Source organism: Phocoena sinus, chromosome 19 (assembly GCF_008692025.1).
Source record: "Phocoena sinus isolate mPhoSin1 chromosome 19, mPhoSin1.pri, whole genome shotgun sequence".
Taxonomy (NCBI): domain Eukaryota; kingdom Metazoa; phylum Chordata; class Mammalia; order Artiodactyla; family Phocoenidae; genus Phocoena; species Phocoena sinus.
The window spans coordinates 31,288,738-31,311,454 of NC_045781.1; the positions used below are offsets into that span (position 1 = coordinate 31,288,738).

Here is a 22,717-nt window from a genome sequence, read left to right on the forward strand (position 1 = left end):
CCCTCAGAGTCTGATCTGGCTGTCACCTCCCGCCATATTCCTCCTCACTCCCCCCACCCCACTCCACACACACACCACCCTCACACCAAGTATATACACACCACATACCACCCACCCACCCACACACAGCACATGTGCGCACAAATTCAGCCACAAGGGATCTTTGTTCACCAAACACGCACTGCCTGATGGGGCTTCCCTGCTTCTGCGTACTCAGCCTGACGTTCTCTTCCCTACCTTTTCTGAGATCAAATTCTCCTAATCCTTTAAGACCCAGCTCAAACGTCAGCCCCTCCTGGACACCTCTGGTGGCCCCTGTCCTGTGAGAGGGAGCGGCCCCGTGGTGCTGTGCTGGGCCCTCTTCTCAGCCCGTCTGTCTGTGAGACAGTGTCCCGAGGCCTGTCTGCCGGCCACACGGGGCCAGGCAGTGGGAGGGCAGGGCCACAGCAAGAATCCCAGTCCCTCCTGCCCCCGAGGGAGCCTGAACTAGGGTGGTACTGGAGACTAGGGAAGCAGTCATGGGTTTGGGGTGTGGAGTCAGGCTGACTTGGATTGAAACCCGAATCTGTCCCTACTTCTTACCAGCTGTGTGTCCTCGGGTTGGCCACTTTCTCCGTCTGTAGGTGATGCTTTTAGGGTTCAGTGAGATACTACATGTAAGGCAGGCACTCCTGCGTGCTCACATGGCGCACCCAGAGGCTGGCCCAGGGCGTGCCTTATAGTCAGGGCTCAGTAAATGACTGACTCCTCGCACCTTCTTGGGAGGTGGTCTTTCCAAAGAGAAGAGAAGCTCCCAGAGCAGGGACTGCATCTTTGGCCTTTTCTCAGGCCTTTGGTCCATGCCTTCGCTCTCAGTGGAGGCTCCCCCGTGGGTCCTGGCAGTCCCAACAGGCCTCGCCCAAACTCTGTCCCTTGCCCTCTGCCCTCAGGCTGAGCGAGTGCAGCTTCGGGCCACAGCACGTGCCCAGACTGGCCACTGGCCTGAGCCAGGCCCTGCGGCTGACGGAGCTCACGTGAGTGACCAGGCCCCGCCCGTGGGGGCAGCTGAGGGGTGGAGAGTCCCTGCCAGAACCTCTCTGGTAACTGACCTCTGTCTGCAGGCTGACCCAGTGCTTCCTGGGCCTGGAGCAGCTAACCATCCTCCTGGGTCTGCTAAAGTGGCCGGCAGGGCTTCTCACTCTCAGGTATCGCCTGCCCGTGACCCTGGGAGGGGGCCGTGGTGGGAATGGGGGGCAGAGGTGGGCTCTGAAGTATGGGTCCCCCCGAGGTCATGGTCTTAGCCGTTTCCTGCATCCGGAGCCCTGCCACCTGCATGTAGGACCACCCTGCCCATTAGTCCCAGAAACCCGCTCAGGCGCAGAGAAGCCGCCCTCCCCAAGGTGGGGCCTATGTTTGGAGACTTCAGAAAAAGAGGAAACTGAAAAGGACACTGAGCTGAGGTCAGAAATAACATGTAACAAATATCATGTTTGTATGTTCACTGCGATCATTTTAAAACTTTCAGAAAAACAGAAGATTCCAAAAAGTAGAAAAACAATTCTGAAAACTCATTTTCTCATCACCTAGTTCTGACAGTTGTTCCTGGTTTTCCATATTTGCCTCGAATTTTTACTTTTTAGCTGAAGTGTCTTAAAGTAAGATATAGATCTCATAAAATATCACTCCAAAATATTTCACCACAAGTTTTTAAAAAATAGGGACATTTTCTACATAATCACCATTGAATTAGGACACCTACAAAAATCAGTAGCAATTCCTTAGTGTCAGGTATTACCCAGTCCAATCTAAAATTTCCCGCTCCCCCCAGATGGGACGGCTGGCTCTTTGGATCCAGGATCCCGTCAAGGTCCCCATTTGCATGGAGTGGTGATGGCTCTTCGGACCCTTAATGGGTGAACCGTTGACAAAATCGGTCCCCTGTGCTGTAGACCGTCCCACTTTCTGGCTCTGTCTGGTGCTTCCTTGTGATGTCATTGAGTTTGTTCCTCTAACCCCTGACTTTCCTGGAACTGGAAAGGCTCCATGGGATTTGTGTCTAAAAATACCTACTTCATGGCCAGTACTGTGCACTTTTCAACTCAGCCCCTGATGAGGCACATAGAGTCTGGTTGTTCCCCAACATGACATTTTTTAAAATTGTGGTAGAATACACATAAGATTTACCATCTTAACCATTTTTAAGTGCACAGTTCAGTAGTGTTAAGTACATTCACATTGCTGTGTAACCGAAACTTTTCACGCAAAACTGAAACTCAGTACCCATTAACCGCCCCCCCATTTTCCCCTCCCCCCAGTCCCTGGCTTTCTACTCACCTTTCTACTCTGTTTCTGTGGATCTCACTCCTCTAGGTGCATCATACAAGTGGGATCATACAGTATTTGTCTTTTTGTGATGGGCTTATTTCACTCAGCATAATATTCTCGGGGTTCATCCTTGTTGTACCATGTTATAGAATTTCCCCTCCTACTTAAGGCTGAATGATATTCCACGGTGTGTACACACCACATTTTCTTTAGCCATTCATCCATCAGTGGACATTTGGGTTGCTTCCACCTTTTGCCTATTGTGAGTAATGCTGCTACGAACATAGGTGTACGAATATCTCTATATCTCAGCTTTCAATTCTTTGGTGTAGAATCGCTAGATCACCCCAAATAGCATTTTAAAATAAAACTTGTCTTACTCTAAAAATAATGTGTACTCCTCGTAGAAATTTGTGGAAAACCCAGGAGAACGTAAGAAGAAAATAGTACTTTGAAAAAAAAATTCAACATAACTTTAGAAGCAGCAATGTTTTAAACAGCTCTCTTTTTCCCTGCTTCTGAATTAATTCATACAGGGACTTCCCTGGCAGTCCAGTGGTTAAGACTTCGCCTTCCAATGCATGGGGTGTGGGTTCAATCCCTGGTCGGGGAGCTAAGATCCCACGTGCCTTGTGGCCAAAAAACCAGAACATAAACAGAAGCAATGTTGTAACAAATTCAATAAAGACTTTAAAATAATGGTTCACATCCAAAAAAAATCTTTAAATTAATGCATACACATTGTAGGAAGTTCAGAAAATACTGAAAACTAAAGAAGAAATAAAATAAAAACACTTCAAGGGAATTCTACAATTGAAACAATCACCATTAACATTTAAGGTATCTTTCTCACAGCTCTGTCCCCCTGCTCCTCACCATATGGGTTTTTCCCTTTCCATATGTATTTTCCCTTCGGGCGGTTGCGTAACTGTTAGAACAAGGATGATGTTAATTTCCTGTTTGATGCTTATGCCTAACTTTAAATTTTATTGCTTTTAAAATCAGCAAAACCCAGAAAGCCTCTAGGCAGCCCCCTTGGCACTTTCCTCCCCGCCCCCACTAACCCTAGGTGACCTTCGTCTGTGTCCACCTCTGTGACAGGGTGGAGGAGCCGTGGGTGGGCAAAGCCGGGGTGCTCACGCTGCTAGAAGTCTGTGCCCAAGCCTCAGGCAACGTCACTGAAATAAGGTAAGTCCAGGGAGGAGGCCCCTCAAGTTCTTCATCTTTTCATGACCATTGGGACCATCCGTCATCTAGACATTGGTCTCTTGTCCTGTGGGGTAATAGCTGCATCCCTAGTGAGTTCTCTGGGTCCCCAAGATGGCAGGAGCTCCTGGGGCATATGTGAGGGGCTACACATACTTGTTGGGACTTGTGCAGTAGGCAAGCCGCAGGACCAGAGAGAGGAAGGCAGCCCCAGGTTCAAGACAAAGAGCTGTTAGATCCCAGACAGACACTGCTGGAAGTCCATGCTGGTTGTCTGGAAGGGGCCCCTGGTGACAGTAACACACACCATGGCTCTGTGACCAGAGGTGCCAGGATCCCATGGACTAGCTAAGAGCAAAGGCGCTGGTGTCTCGCTGACCTATGTCCAGATCCCCACTGGGTCTGGGAGCTCAGTCAGCTGAGCAGCCCCAGTCCCAGCACAGCCGATACGGGAAAGCTGCTGTGGGCCTCACGCTGGCTACCCCTTCCCTTCTCAGCATCTCCGAGACCCAGCAGCAGCTCTGTATCCAGCTGGAATTTCCCCATCAGGAGAACCCAGAAGCCACGACCCTCAGGTGAGACCCAGTACCTGGGGCCCCAAGAGAGAGGCTGGTGATGGAGGGAGGGGGAGAGGGGGGTACTGCTGCTTCTGACCAATAATTCTTATGCCCCTGCTCAGAGTCCTTTGATGCCCAAAGTCTCTACATGGCCTGTGAGATCTAGCCCAACCTACCTCTTCATGCTATCTATCCCTACCCCAAACCCCAGTCTAGGCTCCAGCTAAGCTTCCAGTACCTTAAACACCACCTTGCTCTCTGACCGCAGGGCCTTTGCACAGGCTGTTTCCTGCCCAGAATATTCTCTCCTCCCTTTCCTTCTTCATCCTTCTTCACCTGGCTAACTCGACCTCATCCTTCAGGTCTCAGTTTAAATGCCACCATCTCAGGGAGGCCCCTCCAACCCACCCAGACTTAGTCAAGTCCTCCCATCATCCATTCTTACAGATGCCTGGGTTCACAGCTCCTCTAATCCATATAGCACATTTCTGGAAATTAAAATGTCACCTCTTTGGGGGAATGCAGCCCTGCAAGTATACATTGTGAGGACTAGACCATACCTGGATCTCAGCCCCAACTCACTTCCTTGGCTGGGTCTCCTTGTGCAGTGAACAACCTGCACAGCCATACAGGTGCCCCATCCTGACCTCTCCTTCATAGTACTTCCCATGATTGATTAGTAAATTGGGGGACTTTATTCGATTAGCATTTATTTACCACCGTAAGAAACGCTCCTTGCAAGTAGGGACTGAGTCCCTGGTACTGAGCCAGGTGTTTAGAAGCTGCTGCCTCCCTCTCCACCTCCAGGCTGGCTCACTGTGACCTTGGGGCCCACCACAGCCTTCTTGCCAGGCAGCTGATGGAGACCTGCGCCCGGCTGCGGCAGCTCAGGTCAGCACCTTGAAACGCTGTCTGGGGCCCTGAGTTCTCTGATTGACCCCAGTGCCCGCTCCAGGCCATAGGTGAGAGGCTGGCCAGTGCAGGATGGAGATGAGCAGAGCGTGGGGCTGTGCTAGCATTCTTGCTTCCCTCTGCAGGAGAGAATCACACCTGGCCAGTGGGGGAGAGCCCCAGGGTGGCAGAGGGGAGCCCTGCCCCACTGGGAGCTCTTGGGTGGGCCTTTCCCCTCTCTTGGCCTCCCCATCTTTGTGTGATGTTTGATCCCTGAGGTGTGTCCAGCCTGAAATCCTCTGGAATATGCTTGGGCCTTTTCAGCTTGTCCCAGGTGAACCTCTGCGAAGCCAGTGCTCTGCTGCTACAAAGCCTCCTGCTGTCCCTCTCTGAGCTGAAGAACTTCCGGTATGCAGACAAGACTTTCACTCAGGGCCTCCCCCGCACTTCCGGCCCCCTGCAGCTCAGCCCCACCCCCACACTTCCTGTTCTCCCCAACCCTGCGCTCAAAGGAGCTCTGTGTCCCCATCCCATGGGCTGGGACCACACATCACCCTGGAGATGATGCCAGGGTTCACGGTCATCTACATGGCCATGTGGCATGAAGGTGATTCCCTTTTGAATGCTCTTTCTTTTTCTTTTCTTTATTATTTGGAAATAATTGCAAACTAATAGAAAAGTTACGAGAACACTGAGAACCTCCATATGCCATTTTCCCAGATTAACCCTTTGTCATTATTTTTTCACATTTGCTCTTTTCTTCCCTTCCTCCTTCCTCACCCCTCCCCTCTCTTCTCCACCCCCCCCCCTTTCTTGTTCTGAACCATTTGAAAGTAAGTTGTATAATTATGCCCCTTCGCCCCTTAATATTTCAGTGAATTTCCTAAGAACAAGAACATTCTCTCCCCTAATCCAGTAAAAGTATGAAATTCAGGCAATTTAACATGGATATCCTACTATTATCTAAGCTACAGTTTATATTCCAATTTTGCCAATTGTCCCAATAATGTTTATTGCATTTTTTTTCAGTCCTGGATTCCATCCAGGATCACACACTGTGTTCAGTTGTCATCTCTCTTTAGTCTCCTTCAATTTGGAATGTGTCCTCAGCCCCTCTTTGTGTTTCACACTGTCATGACATGTACCTGGCAGTTATTTTGTAGAACGCCCTTCTGCTTGGCTTTCTCTGCTGTTTCCTCATGCTTAGATTTAGGTTCTGCATTGGGGGCAGGAATATCACAGAGGTGCTGCTGTGCTCTTCTCAGTGTGTCACACCGGGCGGCACATCATGCCTACTTGTCCCCTTACTGGGGATGTTAACTGTGATCTCCTGGTTAAGGTGGTGTCTGCCAGGTTTCTTCACTTGCAAAGCTACTGTTTTTCCCTTTGTAATTAACCAGTTATCTGGTAGGAAGATACCTTAAGATGATGTAAATATCCCGGTCTTCCTCAAACTTTCACCCAGGAAGTTTAGCATCCATTGGTAATTCTTGCCTGAATCATGATGGTTGCAAAGTGGAGCTTTTGTAACTCTCAGTTCTCCTTTAATTCAACCGATCACATCAGGGGGAAGGTCTCCTTTTGGTACTAATATATCTTTAACACCCTCTCCAATACTTGCTACATTTTCTGTTTAAATAAAGATGCAGAGCTCATGGTAAGTGACAGTAACTAGCTAGACTTCACAGTGATGCCTGATTATGACAGACATTGTGAAGTTGCTACCTGAATGATTGTGGTTTAAACAAGTATTCAACTAGTCCATGTTCCTGCCTCCAAGCTATGTCTTGACTTAAAGATTCCCTGATGGGAGAGATTTATGAAGGGAAGGAAGGTCCCCTCCCACTGCCCCCCAGGAACCATTCCCCACCCCTCCTCCTTGCCCTCTGCCACCAGCATCCAGAGCTCCCAAGACCCAGAGCTCCTACCTGACCTGCCTCCCTTTGGCCCTTTGACCCCCACCAGGCTGACCTCCAGCTGTGTGAGCTCCAGTGCACTAGCCCACCTGACATCTGGTCTAAGCCACTGTCACCACCTGGAGGAGCTGGAGTGAGTTGTGGGGTGGAAGGGTCCGGGAGGGGATGGCCCAGCAAAGGCAAAGGGTGGGGAGGACAGTTGTGCCTTTGGTTAAAGTGGGTGGTGGGACTTCAGCCTATCGCTTTTCTCCCTGATGAAGCCCGGCAACTCTGGGTGTGGCTTAGGGAAGGCTGAGCGCTGGGTTCTTGGTCCCAACTTTATCACTCACTCAGAGCGACCTTGGGCGAATAACTGTGCCTCTCTAGACTTGGACAGCCTCATCTGTAAAATGGGGCTCATCATCCTTTTCTGCCTAGAGCGGCTCTGGGTGTTGGGTAGAGAGAGAGCTAAGGGGCAGAAGGGATCATTGCACGTGTGTGTGTGTGTGTGTGTGTGTGTTTGTCACTTGTCCCTGGCTTCCTCTAGTGCAGCCCTCATCCAGGGCATCCTTTCTCAGCTGGGTCAGCTGTGACTGCAGTGCCCACCTCCTCGGGGACCCCAGAGCCTGACCCTTGGGGCCAGGAATGTCCCTGTGCAGCCTGGGTAGGAAGGGTGGTCTGGGATCTGTGGACCCAGAGCCAGCCTCCTGGGGGGACTGGGGTGGTAAGGGGGGCTGATTTGACAGCTCAGCTCCAGGGGCTGGGCAGGCTTGTCTAACCCTCACCTCATGCTTGGTCCCCTCCAGCTTGTCTAACAATCAACTTGGCGAGGAGGGTACCAAGGTGCTGACGGGGGCCCTTGAGGGCAAGTGCTGGCTGAAGAGGCTTGAGTAAGTGGTGGTGGTTAATGGGGGTGAGAGCAGGGGAGTTGGGAGCATGTCTAAGAACCTTTGCATCTCTAGTGAACACCCCACTGTCAATCTCCTGGATGGACTCAGGTGAGCTGAATGCCCTCCCTTTTCCCTCCTTACCTGGCTCTGGGTGTTATCAAAATGCTTGATCATAAGGAACAGAATACTCAGTCAAAGCAACCCAACCCAGAAATGTATTAACTCGTGTCACAGAAAATAATAAGGCAACTGATTTCAGGCTTGGTTGGATCCAGGTTCTCTATTTGTTCCCCCTCCTCCCTCCCTCCCTCCCTCTCTCTCCCTTCCCCTCCCTCTCTCCTCCCCACCCCCCATCTCTTTACTTCATCCTCAGGCAGGCTCTTCCTGCAGCTGCAGGTTCACTTTCTACCAGCCAAGTGGAAAGGGAGCACCTTTTTCCCTGTACCTACAACACAAGTCCCTAGAATGAGTCTCACTGGACTAGCCCAGGTCACATGCCCACCCCTAAGCCAATCACTGCGGCTCTAAGCACACGATAATCTGATTGGCCAGATCTGGGTCACATGCCCATCCAATCATCTGGACTGAGTCAGGGGTGGTATTTCAGGGGACTATTAACACAAGACAGGGAAACAAACTCTGGGCAGAAAAAAAACCCATAGATGACCACTGCCATGTGCCTACAATCGTTTCCTTAGTAACTGGCAACTTTTACTCTCACCTATAATTTGGAGTCACCAAATTCTTAGAAACGTTGGAAACAGCCTCAGTCTAAAGGACAGGTCCCCATCCTGCACAGACGTGACAGTATCAAGACAGAACACTTGACAAGGCATCTTCTGCTTTTAATCTCTAAGTTTATCCGTTGACCAAAAATACACACGAATTATAAAAAGTTCCATCATCATAGAAATATGTAACAATGAACATGAAATCCCTGGCAATGACACCCCCTGGGAAAACTTCTGTAAATGAGCAGTTTGTGAGTTTTCTCTCCTGCCCAAGGTGGGGCCATAAGGAGCATGAGCCATGGGTAACACATGGTTGGGCCCAGGAATGGGAATCCTACAGCCTTGGGTTCTGTTCCTGATGCTGCCGCTTTCTGTGTGTGACTGCTGGGCCTCAGTGTGCCTCATCTGTAAAATGGGGATAACTGTATATCATATCATCTCTACATGGCCCTTAGTATGTGCTTGGTATGTGGTCGCTATGATTACTGATCAGTAGTCTGGGTCTAGTGTGATTCAGAATATAGAACTGCTGCCTGGATGACTGTAATCATTCTTACAGAGAAAACAGCCTTTGGATTTCCCGGTGCAGTTTTGTTTGTACAGTTTTGGGGGTTTTTTTTTTACACTGTGTGGATGTAAGTGGCTGTCTTGGAGATCACTGGGCATTGCTGAGCACTCAAGGTCTGCGTCAGGGACCCGAGCCCAGTATGCCAAGTCCTCCTGTGGCCTCCTCTCCTCCAGCCTCAGCCACCTCCCACTGGGCGGCTCTACCCTGGCTGCACTCACTCGAGGACTAAGCCACATGACCCTCCTGCAGAGCCTCCGGTGAGTAACCAAGTGACCCCATAGGAGTGAGTAGGAGGAGGTACTTCCAAGTTCTGCTGGGACCACCCATCTAGGGAAACACTGGGGCACCTCCCTGAGAACCCTCTGTGGCTCCTGTCCTCGCCACATTCCTATAACCCTCCCAGGTCGGTGTCACAGCTCTTGCCTTTTACTGCCACCAGCTTCCTCTGCGCTACACAAGTGACCTGAAGGAGCTGAGCCCAAGTCCTAGGACAACCCTTCATGTGCACAAATTCATCCTCTGTTCTTGTTCATGTTTATGATTCACGGTTGTGGGTTGCCTAGATTCTGCATTTCAAGCTCCCAGGTGCTGCCAGTTCTGGGGGCCACAGACCACACTTTGAGTAGTGATGGTCTAGCCTCAGAGCTGATGACCTTGATATTCTGCCCTTGTGCCCCTGGCCACTTTGAGAAACAAATAGCACATGTTCTTTTCATGTGATTTTTCAAAATATGAAATATTGTGACTCTAAACAAACCCAAGCAATGACAAAGCATTGTTTTGTTTTTATCCAAGTCCCAGCCCCCCACTCTGGCAGGGTAGAGCATGTAGGAGATGAGCTCAGAGAGTTTGGGGGACCAGGTCATTTCACCCCAAATTAATTTACCGAAAGGCAGTTCCCTAAAAATTAATTTGCAAAACGAAAGGCAACAAAACAAACAACCCTCAGACTAATGCATCAGCTGTTTTGTTTCGTTTGTCTCTTCCCCCCATTCACAGAGGCAGGGTGTGGTCAAGTGCAGAAAAGACCATAAATAGACTGGGTTTAAGGAAAAGCCCACTGTTTTTATAGATTAGAACGGGATGAGTTGTGAGAGACACGTGAAACTGACATTCAGCCCGGCTGGCCTGAAGATCCCTGACATAGGGGCAGAGGCAAAGCCTGGCCAAACCAAAAAAATGTGGCCACTGCTCCAGGCCAATGGCTCTGGCCTTTCATTTCCACCTTGCCTGTGAGGCCGTGGGGGTCTTTGGCCCATCACGGCTCCTCCCTGGGCCTCCTCCGAATTCTCCTCTGGGTATTAGGTACAGTCTGCCCACCTTGCCCATCCCCCTCCCTCGGACGTTTTGTGACTGACATGTGAGTTCCTGGAAGTGTAAAGGCTCTGCAAACTGTGGAGTTCTTAGCACTGCACTTGCAAATGCCTTCACTCCTGACTAAGGCTTCTTGGCCCTGCTTCTCCAGTCTGAGAGCTGCCACCAGCTTGGAGGAGCTAGGGTGAGTTGCCTGTCCCTCCCCCAGACCCAAGACAGCTTTGGCAGGGGAAGGTGACAGAAGCAAGGGGCCCCTGGAGGACACTCTTCACTTCCTAGTCTCGTCACCTTCACCCACTCATATACTGCATCACCCCAGACCCAGAGCCTCGGGAAACCCAAAGACAGGATATGAGAGTGTTGATTGCAGCAAGAAGGATTTAGGTCAGACACCGGGGAGAACATCCTAAACAGAAGACAAGAGTTTGGAGTCCTCACCCAACATAGGGTGAGAGGACTTTATCACTGTGGCTGAGGCCTTTCTCTAGACGTTGGCCTCCTCTTCTGGGATGAGGACACAGACAAGATGAGATGGGTGGCAGGCTGATGGTTGCAATTCCCCTGCTGTTCTCTCCCCAAGCTTGAGCCACAACCAGATTGGAGACACCGGTGCCCAGAACTTAGCTGCTGTCCTGCCGGGACTGCCTGAGCTCAGGAAGATAGAGTGAGTGGCCAGCCCTCCTGACAGGGGTCCTCAGCAGCTACCCCATGGTCCAGGGAGACTCTGGCTCCCCCCTGTAACCTCAGTGTCTAGGCCCTGGGGCTGGTTACCTCCTGGAACTGTTGATCTGGGGACCTTGAGCCAGCCCAATCCCCTGCTCTTCCCTGGGCCTCTCTGTCCCATCAGGCTGGGACAGCGTGTGGCGAGAGTGCTGTCTCTTAGGGCCCTAGCAGATGTGGTGGGGTTGGCGGGGGACGGGGGAGTCAAGGGTGTGACGTCTGCCCCTCCTCAGCCTCTCGGCGAATGGCATCGGCCCGGCAGGGGGAGCACGGTTGGCGGAGTGTCTCCCGCTTTGCAGGCACCTAGAGGAGCTGATGTGAGTGTCTGCCCTGGTGGGCTGCCCTCTGTGTCCCCGCAGGCCACCTGGCCCTTGGGTCCCCCAGTGGGCACAGGGCAGGGGTATGGAGCAGGCCAACCTGGTGCTCAATTTCATCCCCTCTCCTCTTCCAGGCTCGGCTACAACGCCCTGGGAGACCCCACAGCCCTGGGGCTGGCCAGGGGGCTGCCCCGGCACCTGAGGGTCCTGCAGTGAGTGGCCCCCTGCCCGCGGTGTGTGCAGGGTTAGCGGGAGGGGTTCCCCAAGGAGCACTAGGGGACCGAGGCTCCCATCGGCTGAGCTGCCCTGCCTTAGGGGAAACCGTGGCGTGTGCTGGGGCTGGCTGCCCCTCCCCCACCTGCTTCTCCCCTGCCTCTGGAGCCTGGGACAGGGAGATCAGGAGACCCAGCCTCGTCCTGGCTCTGCCACCAGCCCCCTGTGGGCCCTTGGCCAAGCCCCTGCCCCTTCTGAGTCTCAGTTTCCTCATAGCTCAGCGTACCCTGTGAGCCAGTCTCCGAGGGGGAGTGAGGAAGTGTCAGCAAAGGGCTATGCAGGAGAAAAGCGACCTGCCACTTTACAGTTTATGTCCATGGTCTCATCTGAGCCCTGTGAGGCCGGGATTTCTACTTGCTCCATTTTCCAGGCAAGGAAACTAAAGCCTGGAGAGGTGTGGAAAGCTTTACCCTATTAATACATTAAGGAGCCAGGCCTTGAACTTGGGATCTCAGACCCCAAAGCCAGGGCCCTTGATACCCACCCAGGTCCTATGTGGGTGGGGAGAGGGGTTAGGGTGGCAGTTACCCAGAGACTGTCTAAGGTCTGGCAGTGCAGCCTGAGACAAGGCTCAGGGTGGGGGGATCTAGCGCCCCCCAGTTCCCATACCTGGTCCCCCAGGCTCCCCTCACCCCTTCCCTTTCCTCAGCCTGACATCCAGCCATCTTGGCCCAGAGGGAGCACTGAGCCTGGGCCAGGCCCTGGATGGATGCCCACACATGGAAGAGATCAGGTGAGTAGAGGCCGCGGAGCCTGGGCAGGGGGCCAGGCCCGGGGGGGTGGTCTGGGGCTTCCTCTCACAGGTGTCTCCCCTGCCCTGCAGCTTGGCAGAGAACAACCTGGCCGGAGGGGTCCCACATTTCCATCTGGGGCTCCCACTGCTCCGGCAGATCGAGTAAGTAGCCTCCTCTGACTGCCCGGGGAGCTGGGGTGCTGTAGGGGGCAGTCCTTCTCTGGCTGAGCCTGATACCTGGGAAGGCTTTTGAAGTGACAGAGGCCTCACATATGGGGGGAGCCTGGAACTAAAAAAAGAGGGCGCACTTTCCTAAGACTCCCAGCCTGCCCCAGATGCTGGCCACTCTGCTTCCTCCTGCTGTGATTGCAGGGTGGGGAGAGGGCCACTAGGCTGAGGGTGCCCCTGACTCAGATACCTCCCTCCCATCCCCTTCTCTGTCTCCATCTCCAGCCTGGTGTCGTGTGAGATTGACAACCAGACTGCCAAGCCCCTCACTGCCAGCTTCGTCCTCTGCCCGGCCCTGGAAGAAATCATGTGAGTGCCTGGGAGAGCCCTGAGCTGGGCAAAGTGGGCACCTGGGGGCCTGGTTCCTTCCTCCCTGGAGGTCTTCCCATCTTGTACGGGGAAGGTCATTCTTTCTCAAAGCTCCTCTCGAGGAAGTTTTAACACTTGAGCTGCGAGTGTTGTTTGTCTAAGCCATTCACCCTTTCCTGCCCATTTCCCCATCTGTGGAGGGTGAGAGGGGCAGTGGACCAGATGGAGATGGTTAGGACCATTTCCCGATTGTCCCTTTGGGAAGCGTCTGGATAGACTACCTCACCGGGTTTATGGAGCCTTGATTTACGAACCACCTGCTGGTAGTGAGGAGTGGCTGAAAGCAGCAGGCCCCCCGACCTGCCCACTGGCCATGCCCACCTCCCTCTTGGCCATCAGAGGTGCTCAGACCTTGGGGCCTGGCAGTACTGCCTCAGGGATAAACTAGATTGCCAGGACTAGCCTGGGACCCTGAGCATGGTGGAAGAAAATGGGATTTCCTTAAGTACAGGACACAAGGGATTACAAGATTTTAGGTTTGCATCCTAAAGTTTTAATTCTTCTCATTACTTTACACCAAAGAGAAAGTCTCAGATCAGGGCTAACTCACCAAACACTGGTGATTATCCCTTTTTAGCCAGCAGGGGGCAGACCACAGGGTTAGCGCCTTAGGAAGGACGCAGGTTCCAGCTAGAAGTTAATACCATTGTTTGCACTGTGTTTACCCTTGTAACTACCTTCTACTTAGGGTCCTTAACACAAGTCTTTCATTGATAGCAGTGATAAATGTTTCCTAAGATCAGCTTCTTAAAGTGAAAAAAAAAGAGTCAGGATGGAGGCACACGCACGGTGGAAATAATACAGGCGGTACATGGATGTAGCAGAGTCAGGATGGAGGCACACGCACGGTGGAAGTTTGGATCATGATGTCTCCACAGACCTCGTGTTCTGAACTCTCAGGACAGCCAGCTCCTAAGCTGTCTGGGTTCTGAGGGATGACCGGCTCGGGAATGGGGTGGGGAGGTAGGAAGGAGCCTCCTGTGCCTTGTAAAGCCTTCAGGGAGGGCCCGCAGGACCCCGTGGCGCTCCCCCATCCCCGTGGCCCCCAGCCCTCCCCACCTGCCCCCTGTCTCTACCCTCACTGCTCTCCTGCCACTGACATTGGCACCCCTACCCTGCAGGCTGTCCTGGAATCTGCTCGGGGATGAGGCAGCTGCTGAACTGGCCCGGGTCCTGCCGCAGATGGGCCAGCTGAAGAGAATGGAGTATGAGGGGCACATCCGGGGAAGCCAGAAGGGGGTGGGGAGGACCAAAGGGGGACCTGTGTCCTGGGGAAAGCCAAGAGTCCACTGGGTCAGGCCCCTAACTCCCAGGAAGCCCTCCTGGATTTGCTCACTCCGGTCCACTCCAAGCCCCTGTCAAGCTTAGCTCTCCCTGGGTCCCGGCCTTCCGCCTTCCCGCTGCACTGCTGAATGTTGAGTTCTCTAAGCACATGTGTGGGGAGCCTTTGTTCCCCCCGCCCAACTTGGCACAGGGAAGGGACACAGGGAATCACCCCTCCGGCCGCCTCCTCCCCATCTCACCATCTCAAGTCAGTCTCTTTCCCCTTCCTCCGCCATCCGTCGGGAAGCCTGGAGAAGAATCGGATCACAGCTTATGGAGCCTGGCTTCTGGCTGAAGGGCTGGCGCAGGGGTCTGGCATCCAAGTCATTCGGTAACAGGACTTGCAGGGGCAGGGATGGTTGGGGCTGGGGTGAGCACACCAACCTCTACAATGTAAAGGCACCTCCTGTAGGAGAAGGCAGGACCTGGGTCGGGAATTATCCAAAGAGATTTGGACCGCACCATCAGGGATTTGGCAGCAAGCAGACCTGGATCAAATCCCAGCTCTGCCAGTTGCCGATTGCGTAACTTTGCATCAGTAACTCAAGCTCTCTGAACCTCAGTTTCCTCCTTTGTAAAATGGAGGTAGTGATAGTATCTACCTCAGAGAGGTGCTCTGCAGAGTAAATGATTATATAAAGCACTGCGCGCAATGCCGGGCACATAGTAAGCACTTAAAATGGTAGCTATCATCAGGACCACCACATACAGTTGTATAGGTGGTGCACTGAACTTCAGAGTATTGCATCTAAGGGACACCACTCACATAGTAGACGTGTTACGTTTCTAGTAGTAGTGAAGTGCCTCGCTCTATAATACAGTATATTATGATAATTTCAGACGATGGAAGTAAAGTGTCCTAAAGAAGGGGAGCTTTTTCCTTATTTGTCCAAAGTGTCATATGAGCATGGCCTGGGGAAGAAGCTAGCTCCCGGGGAAGAAGACTGAGTGGAGGGGACTTCCCTGGCGATCCAGTGGTTAAGACTCCACGCTTCCTCTGCAGGGGGCATGGGTTCAATCCCCGATCAGGGAACTAAGATCCCGTATGCCATGCGTTGTAGCCAAAAATAAATAAATAAATAAAAAAGATTGAGTGGAAGAAGTCCGGGTGGGCATGGGGGATACCATCTCCCTAAGGTAGCCATGCTGGCCTAATACCTGCTGCTGCCTACCAGGTAACTCTGGAAACAGCTCTTACCCTTTGGGGCCTTGGTTTCCCCATCTGTAGGTTGGGCAGAGGGCAGAGATAAGACAATAAGTGAGCAGCTCCCAGTGCTGAGAAGAGTCTGTCTCTGTGCCTTACAGCCTCTGGAATAACCCCATCCACCCGGAGATGGTCGAGCGTCTGCAGAGCCAGGAGCCCAGGCTGGACTTTGCTTTCTTCGACAACCAGCCACAGGTCCCTCACGGCACTTGATGGCCCCTCGAGACCTTTCAAATGCAGCCGAGTGATGCCAACTTCCACCCACCAGGATAGAGGACTCAGGAAGAGAGCCTCAGCTGGCTGTCCCTGTACCCTGCCCCACGAGGGGGAGACAGGTTTTTCCTGCAACAGTCTTCGGGGAGGACTTTTTTGGCAACAAAGGACCTAGTATAGCCAATAGACTACCCTACATCCCATGGGACATGCATGACCAGCCAGAAACATGTAACACAATGAGCATGTCATGGTGTGATGCGTGACACAGAAGGTCACACGGGACAGCATTCCATGTGACATTGCATGAAACTTGCAGTGTGGCCTGTGGGTTAATGTTATGGGTCTTAGCACTACATGTGATATATGAGACATAACAAATGTCCGTGCCATGTGGCTGGCCAGATGCCCTCAGGCAGGTCCAAGATCTAATTTATTACTTTTTTAAACCAAGTGTGTATTTATAAATTGCATTTCCAGAGCAGCTAAGCCAGAAAATGTCTTCCGCCCAGAATGGGATGGGGAGAGCATCCAATCACTGACCGCCCAGTGGCCCGAGGGCCAAGGCTGTGGGCCAAGCCAGGGATTTAGCCATGAGGCTTCCAGATGAGTATCCTCCTGCCTCAAGCCTCAGTTTTCCCATCTGTGAATTGGATCACCCACTCTCCCTTAGTTTCCTAGGACTTTAGGCCCAGGTCCAGGTAGAGCCAGCCTGACCTTGGACAGGCCCAGTCCGTGCTGTGTAAGGGACGAAGCTATGCCTAAGGGTGCAGGGGGTGGGGACTGCCAAAATATTCAGGTGAGGCCACTGGATCAAGCCACTACCTCAGCAGAATCTGAGTGAGCTCCCAGGGGCTGCATGTGTTACACAGTGTTCTCATTACTTCCAAGAGGGCCAAAGGGTGGCCCTGCTACACTGCAAGCTAAGTTTGACCAATAAATGTGGGTGATCTTCCAGCCTCTAGCCTGAGTCTGATGTGTCCCACCACCTCACCAAAGTCAGAAGTGGTTCACCCCCTGCCCTGGGGACTGGAGAGCAGGGCAGACTACAGAGAGAAATGCTGAGAGGAACACTGGCCTGGGAGTCAGGAGGCATGGGGTCAAGTCCAGACTCTGTCTCTATGTGTGGTCATGTGATCGTAGGCAAGTGACGACCTCTCTCCAGAGCTCACCTGCACCATGAGGGTATTGTAGAAGCTCATAGTGTTAGAAACAGTCTTTGTTTGTTTGGCTTGCATTATATTTACGCTCTTTTCTGATTTAACTGTCAGTATTTTAAATTGGGAACTTTGACCCAAAATTCAGATTTTCAGCTTCTCGTAGGTGCTAGTCCAGCATTCCCACTCAAGAGTAATCTGCTGGGGACGTATGACTGTGTCCTTTAGATGTGGCGCACATCCGTCAGTTTGCCGCAGTCCCCACCACTCCGCAGTGTATCCCCTCTCACTATTGCTGCTTGCCTGGTCCTTGTGAGAGCCTGGGAACTCCTGGCTAAAGGATTTCCACAGGCAGGTGGTACATCAAGAACATGGCTTTGCAAGTCAGACGGGCACGGAATGGAATGTGACTTGACCCCTTGCTGCCTGTCCTCAAGGCCAGGAACGGTTTCTATACATGTTAGTAACACCCCTGGCCCCCAGGACTTTCAGAGGGGTCAGGGAAGCAAAGTGTACAAAGTCCCTAGTATGAAGAGGTAGGTACTGGTTACATGCTCGTTCTCTTCCCTTTTAAGGCTGAATGTCGTATGAAGTGAAGAGGTGTTTGAAATGGCAGGAGAACAGCACTGCCTCTCCATCACCTACCTGTGGGTTGAACAAGTCCATATCTGGGGAGCCTTCCTCCAGAGCTGCACTCCACTGTAAAAAGTGGAGCAGGGAGGGTGCAGTTACTACTGAGCACCACTGGAGGGCAGGCTGGCCCACTGGCGAGTCCTGAGATAACTTCACCACTGTACCCAGAATGAAGTTAGGAAGTGATGCTAGAGGCTGTTCCCACCTGGCTTGGGAACCTGGGATATCCCAGCTGGCTTGTGGCTCACCTGGATGGCTTGGCCTTGACCTTTGCCACCCTCCATGTTGTCCTCGGTCCCCCGCCAAGCATGAGGAGAAAGTCCTCCAGCCAAATGCCAAATACCCACACCCCACACAGGGACACTCTTTCTCGGGCCAGGATCAGGGCACACCTGGCATCAAGTGGGGCCATCAGCCTGGTCCTGGGGGAGGGGATGGGCAGGTAGAGGATCCAAGAAGTTTACCTGGAAACCTTGAGTCCCAATTCAGTCTTTCCCTTCTGGGAAAGGATGCCAAGGCCATCAGGGTGCACCTTCACGCCAAGGAGGGTTGTACTGCTTCCTCCCCTTGCCTAAGACTGGAGTATGAATTCCACAAAGCCTGAGGAGCCTTTGACCAGGAAGGTCGCAGATGAGGAAGGAACAGAGCACTGACCAGAAGCTCCAGCCCAGGTGAACCGCACACCACGCAGAGCCCAGAGCTCAGAGCCACTTCATTTGCTGCTTATTTATTTTCCTTTTCCCTTCTTCTTTCCCCTTTAGCTCTGCCCAAGTTCTAAACTCCAAGAAACTTGCAGCAGCTGTCCTGAAATACACCACAGTACTGTCAGCACCACAGAGCCGCCTGGGCCCAAGTCAGGTGCGGTCACCATGCTCATTTCATTAAGAAACTTCCTCTCCGGCCACCTACTTGTTTGGAGGCCTGGACTATTTTTCTACCCCATGCTGATGAGGTCTCCCTGCCCCTTTCCTCCCCAAAGTAAGCTCAGTTTAAACAGATCTATGAAAACAGATAAAATGCAAAGAAAAGTAAGGCTCTGGGCCAGTAAGCAGTGTAATCAAAATGGCGCTCCCTGTTTCTACACGTGAGTCTTCCCACTAAGAAGGTAATCGGGCTGGTAAGTTCCCATGTCTAACTGCCAGGCTGGGATCAGCTCATTTTGCTGCTTTGTCACTTGGCCTCCATCCTATGGTTTTACAGATTGAATATCCACCTTTCTGATGGGAGTCACAGAATCTTCCTTCCCACCCGCTCCAGTCTCAAATCCTCCCAAATTGCCCCCTCTGTCCTTCCCCTAAACATACACGTGTCTGAAATCCACTGTCCAGGCCAGTACCTCTCAAACTGAAAAATCATAGTTACAGACACTGCAACATGCATTGAATCATCTGTGGATCTCATTAATTTGCAAATTCTGATTCAACGGGTCTGGGGCGGAGCCTGGGATTCTGCATTTCTAAGAAGCCCCCAAGTAATGCTGCTGGCCCACACTTAGTGAAACTGCAGACTGGTGAGTAGATCTCAATCCTGACTGCACCTTAGAATCACCTGGGGAGCTTTTAAGGCTGCCTTCCTAAGACTAGAGTGGTATTTAGAAAGCTCTGCAGGTGGTTCTGACCTGCAGCCAGCATTGGAGACCCACTAGTCTGGAGTATGCTGCCCCTCAGAGAGGCGAGGTAACCCTTTGCACCTACCTTATTTTTTGTCCTGGTAGATCCTGGTGACCCTCCTTTCTCAGATGAGGACACCGAGACCCAGAGATTTTTCCTAACTTGCCCAAAGGTAAGCTTGTAAGTATAGTAAGTGAAAACTAGTAAGGGGTAGCACCAGGAATTGAACCTGTGTCTTCACAACCTTTTTTTTTAAACTTTTTTTCTTTCCAGTTTTATTGAGATATAATTGACATACAGCACTGTATACGTTTAAGGTGTGTGATATAATGACTTGATTTACATATATTATGAAATGATTACCATAAGTTTATTAACATCCGTCATCTCCTATAAGATAAAAGTAAAAGAAAAAAAAGTTTTTTCCTTGAGCTGAGAACTCTTAGGATCTACTCTCAACAACTTTCAAATTTTGTGACTCTTAATCCCACAGGTGCTGCCCCAGTTTCCTCATCTGTATAGTGAGGGCACAAGCAAAATGAGTCAGAGCACAAGGACCTACTTTCTCCAGCTGCAAAGATGACCTTATGCTTCATCTCTACACTCCCTCAGGTGGGATCTGAATCCTCTGTCTCCCGCCTCACCTGGTTACAGTTCTGTAGGGCTTCACCCTCTGGGACCTCCTCTAGACCCATAGCCACAACCTCAATAACAATGTCCTCCATTTTACGAATAAGGCCCAGAGAGAAACAAGATTTGCCCAAGATTCCACAGCAAGTATTCAATGGAGCTCAGATTCCAACTCTGGAACACTAAGGGAGGGAGGACGTTGGGGTGATCCTGGCTGGGGACTTAACTGGTCTGTGGGTCTGTATGTTCAAAGAGAAGGGTCCCCAGGAAGGCGAGAGGGCCATATGACCTTCCTGACCTTGCCTCTGGCCCCCAGCCCCTCCCTTCCCTGGCCAAGGCCAGGCCTGAGGGCGGTGGCCCCAGCCAGAGCTCTGTATGCCCTCTGGACACATCCGGAGCTTCCGAGAAAAGACCTTGCAGTGGCTGGTTTGGTACAGATCCTCCCAGGATTGGGCCCAGGGACAGCTGGTCTTCCTCCCAACCCCCAGCCACGCCAGTACAGCACCCCACCACCCCAGTGTGTCTCGAAGCCCCCCAGAGCTGGAGTCCTCCCTCCCCTTCAGCCCTTGGAAGCCACACCTTATAGCTCATCCCACACAAGCCCCAGCCCTGCCCTGGCTGCCCAGAAATCAACCTTTGGCCTGAGGAGGAGATGACAGAAGAGGAACTTTCGCAAGAGAACAGAGGCCAACTGCGGTCCCCAGGTTGAGTGTCTTAAGCCAGAAGTATCAGTCTCCTGGGCTGTGCCCATAGGCCCCGCCCCTGCACGCACATGCATAGTTTAGTGCAAGACCGGGGCTGATGGAGGTGTCTGGGGAGGTGGAGGGAGGCACGGGCATCCTGACCCTGGAAGGGGATATCCCTGCATTAGAGTGACCACAACCCTGAATCTTAAAAGTAGCAATAACAGGGCTTCCCTGGTGGCGCAGTGGTTGGGAGTCCGCCTGCCGATGCAGGGGACACGGGTTCGTATCCCGATCCGGGAAGATCCCACATGCCGCGGAGCGGCTGGGCCCGTGAGCCATGGCCACTGAGCCTGCGCGTCCGGAGCCTGTGCTCCGCAACGGGAGAGGCCACAACAGTGAGAGGCCCATATACCGCAAAAAAAAAAAAAAAAAAAAAAGTAGCAATAACAACATGCTAGCCCTGGGGTCTAGGCATGCCTGGCACCAGGCTAGACACCAGATACTAAATCCATCCTTACATTTTACACAGGAGGAAACTGAGGCCCAGAGCATTGAGTGATGTCACCCAGGCAGTAACTGGACAGGCTGAGATTCAAAGCCGGGGCCGTGACTCTAGGCCTGAGATGTAGGAGTGCAGTGAGCCACACCCACCTCTCTCCGTGAGATCCCTGAGGGGATGTCTCCATTGCTGATGTGTCTCCACATCAACCCCCTTTGTGGGCAGATGGTATTTTCCAAAGATGGCCACTGTAACCTCTCCCTGCCTACGTGCTCTTCCTACAAATGACCATGACACTCCTCTCACCTAGGGGCGGGGTCTATGGAGAGAGCCAGTGACTACAGCAGAAGTGACATTATATGAATTCCAAAGCCACGTCCAATAAAAGATAATAAGGCTTCCACCTGGTTCCCTTGGGATACTCATTCTTGGAACCCAGCCACCATGCTACCAGGAAGCCCAGGCCACATGGAACTGTCACGGGTAGGTGTTCCAACTGAGGTCCCAGCTGACAGCCAGCATCAATTTCCAGACAAATGTGTGTGAAAGCCTTCTAGGTAACTCCAGGCCCTGTCATGGTCTGACTGCAACTGTTTGAGAAATCCTGAACAAGAACTGCCCTAGCTGAGCCCAGAGGCCCCCCAGAGCCATGAGAGATGATAATGCTTGGGGTGATTTGAGATGTAGCATAGGTAACTGGGACACCCTCCATCCTCTCCCAGCTCACATACACCTGAGTCCAGCCAGAGCCTGCTACGCAGGTGGTGCTATTTCAAGTCACTCATTCACAAGCCATATGCGCATGCGTGCACATACCCCACTATCAGCCTATTTAGGGAATTGAGGCCTCCCAATTGTGCACAGAGAAGTCTCTATCAGGGCAAGGAAAGACTTCAGCATTTTGTAGTAACAGCCTTGTGTTGTGTGTGGATTAAAGACAGACTGCAGAATCAACCCATGATGGACACTTGGCCTTAAACAACTGACCTCTGGGCTCTCCTGAGCCCTGACATTTTTTAAAAAAGCTTTATTGAGATATAATTCACATACTACAGCATTCACCTCTTTAAAGTATACAATCAATGGTTTTATCTACAGTTGTGTAACTATCACTATAATTTTAAAACATTTAAAATCATTGCTTTCTTTCTCTGTGGCTCTGTTTGGTCTGGACATGTCATATGAATGGAACCATACAATATGTGGTCTTTTGTGACTGGCTTCTTTCACTTAACACAATGTTGTCAAAGTTCATCCATATTGTATATACATCATACCTTTCTGTGGCTGAATAATATTCTGTTGTATGGAGAGACCACATTTTGTTTATCCTTTATCAGTTGATGGACCTTTGGGTTGTTTCCACTTTTTGGCTATTCTGAATCATGTTGCAATGAACATTCATGTACAAGTTTTTGTATGGATGTATGTTTTCATTTCCCTTTCCTAGGAGTGGAATTGCTGTGACCTGTGGCCTTTGTACTCCGCCCTTGGCCAGGGATCAGCTATCTTCCCCCCACCCCCCACCCCCGGCTCAGCAGGCCCAGCTACCTCATCCTTCAGGTCTCCGAGAGGAAGCCTCGCTGACTCCTCTGGCTGAGTTGGGTCTTCTGAACAACCCTGCCTCAAACCTTTGCACTTTTCATACAGTAATATGATTGCCTGGGCCGTGGTCTTGCCCCCAAGAGGTGAGCAGCGTGAGGGGAGGCACTCTCTGCTTGGGTTCACCACTATCCATCCCAGTGCCTGGCTCTCCTGCTCTGGAG

The 22,717-nt window shown here is 51.9% G+C and overlaps 1 protein-coding gene across 12 annotated transcripts in view; it reads left to right on the forward strand.

The window, feature by feature from the left end:
- NLRC5 (NLR family CARD domain containing 5) overlaps positions 1-22,518 on the forward strand; it is a 92,909-nt gene extending 70,391 nt beyond the window's left edge. For 5 of the 12 annotated variants that reach the window (XM_032613111.1, XM_032613118.1, XM_032613119.1 and 2 more), the window contains 21 exons: positions 930-1,013; positions 1,101-1,184; positions 3,406-3,492; positions 4,008-4,085; positions 4,875-4,958; positions 5,283-5,366; positions 6,924-7,007; positions 7,660-7,743; positions 9,216-9,299; positions 10,937-11,020; positions 11,310-11,393; positions 11,528-11,605; positions 12,316-12,399; positions 12,490-12,561; positions 12,853-12,936; positions 14,118-14,201; positions 14,567-14,650; positions 15,625-18,197; positions 18,288-19,308; positions 19,630-20,470; positions 20,982-22,255. In XM_032613111.1, coding sequence (XP_032469002.1) covers positions 930-1,013; positions 1,101-1,184; positions 3,406-3,492; positions 4,008-4,085; positions 4,875-4,958; positions 5,283-5,366; positions 6,924-7,007; positions 7,660-7,743; positions 9,216-9,299; positions 10,937-11,020; positions 11,310-11,393; positions 11,528-11,605; positions 12,316-12,399; positions 12,490-12,561; positions 12,853-12,936; positions 14,118-14,201; positions 14,567-14,650; positions 15,625-15,736 — 1,519 coding nt within the window. In that variant the 3' untranslated portion in view covers positions 15,737-18,197; positions 18,288-19,308; positions 19,630-20,470; positions 20,982-22,255. Of the gene's footprint in view, positions 1-929; positions 1,014-1,100; positions 1,185-3,405; positions 3,493-4,007; positions 4,086-4,874; positions 4,959-5,282; positions 5,367-6,923; positions 7,008-7,659; positions 7,744-9,215; positions 9,300-10,936; positions 11,021-11,309; positions 11,394-11,527; positions 11,606-12,315; positions 12,400-12,489; positions 12,562-12,852; positions 12,937-14,117; positions 14,202-14,566; positions 14,651-15,624; positions 18,198-18,287; positions 19,309-19,629; positions 20,471-20,981; positions 22,256-22,401 lie in introns of those variants that run through there. The other 7 variants (XM_032613115.1, XM_032613116.1, XM_032613114.1 and 4 more) reach the window with 7 other exon arrangements.
- The last annotated feature ends 199 nt before the right edge of the window (positions 22,519-22,717 follow it).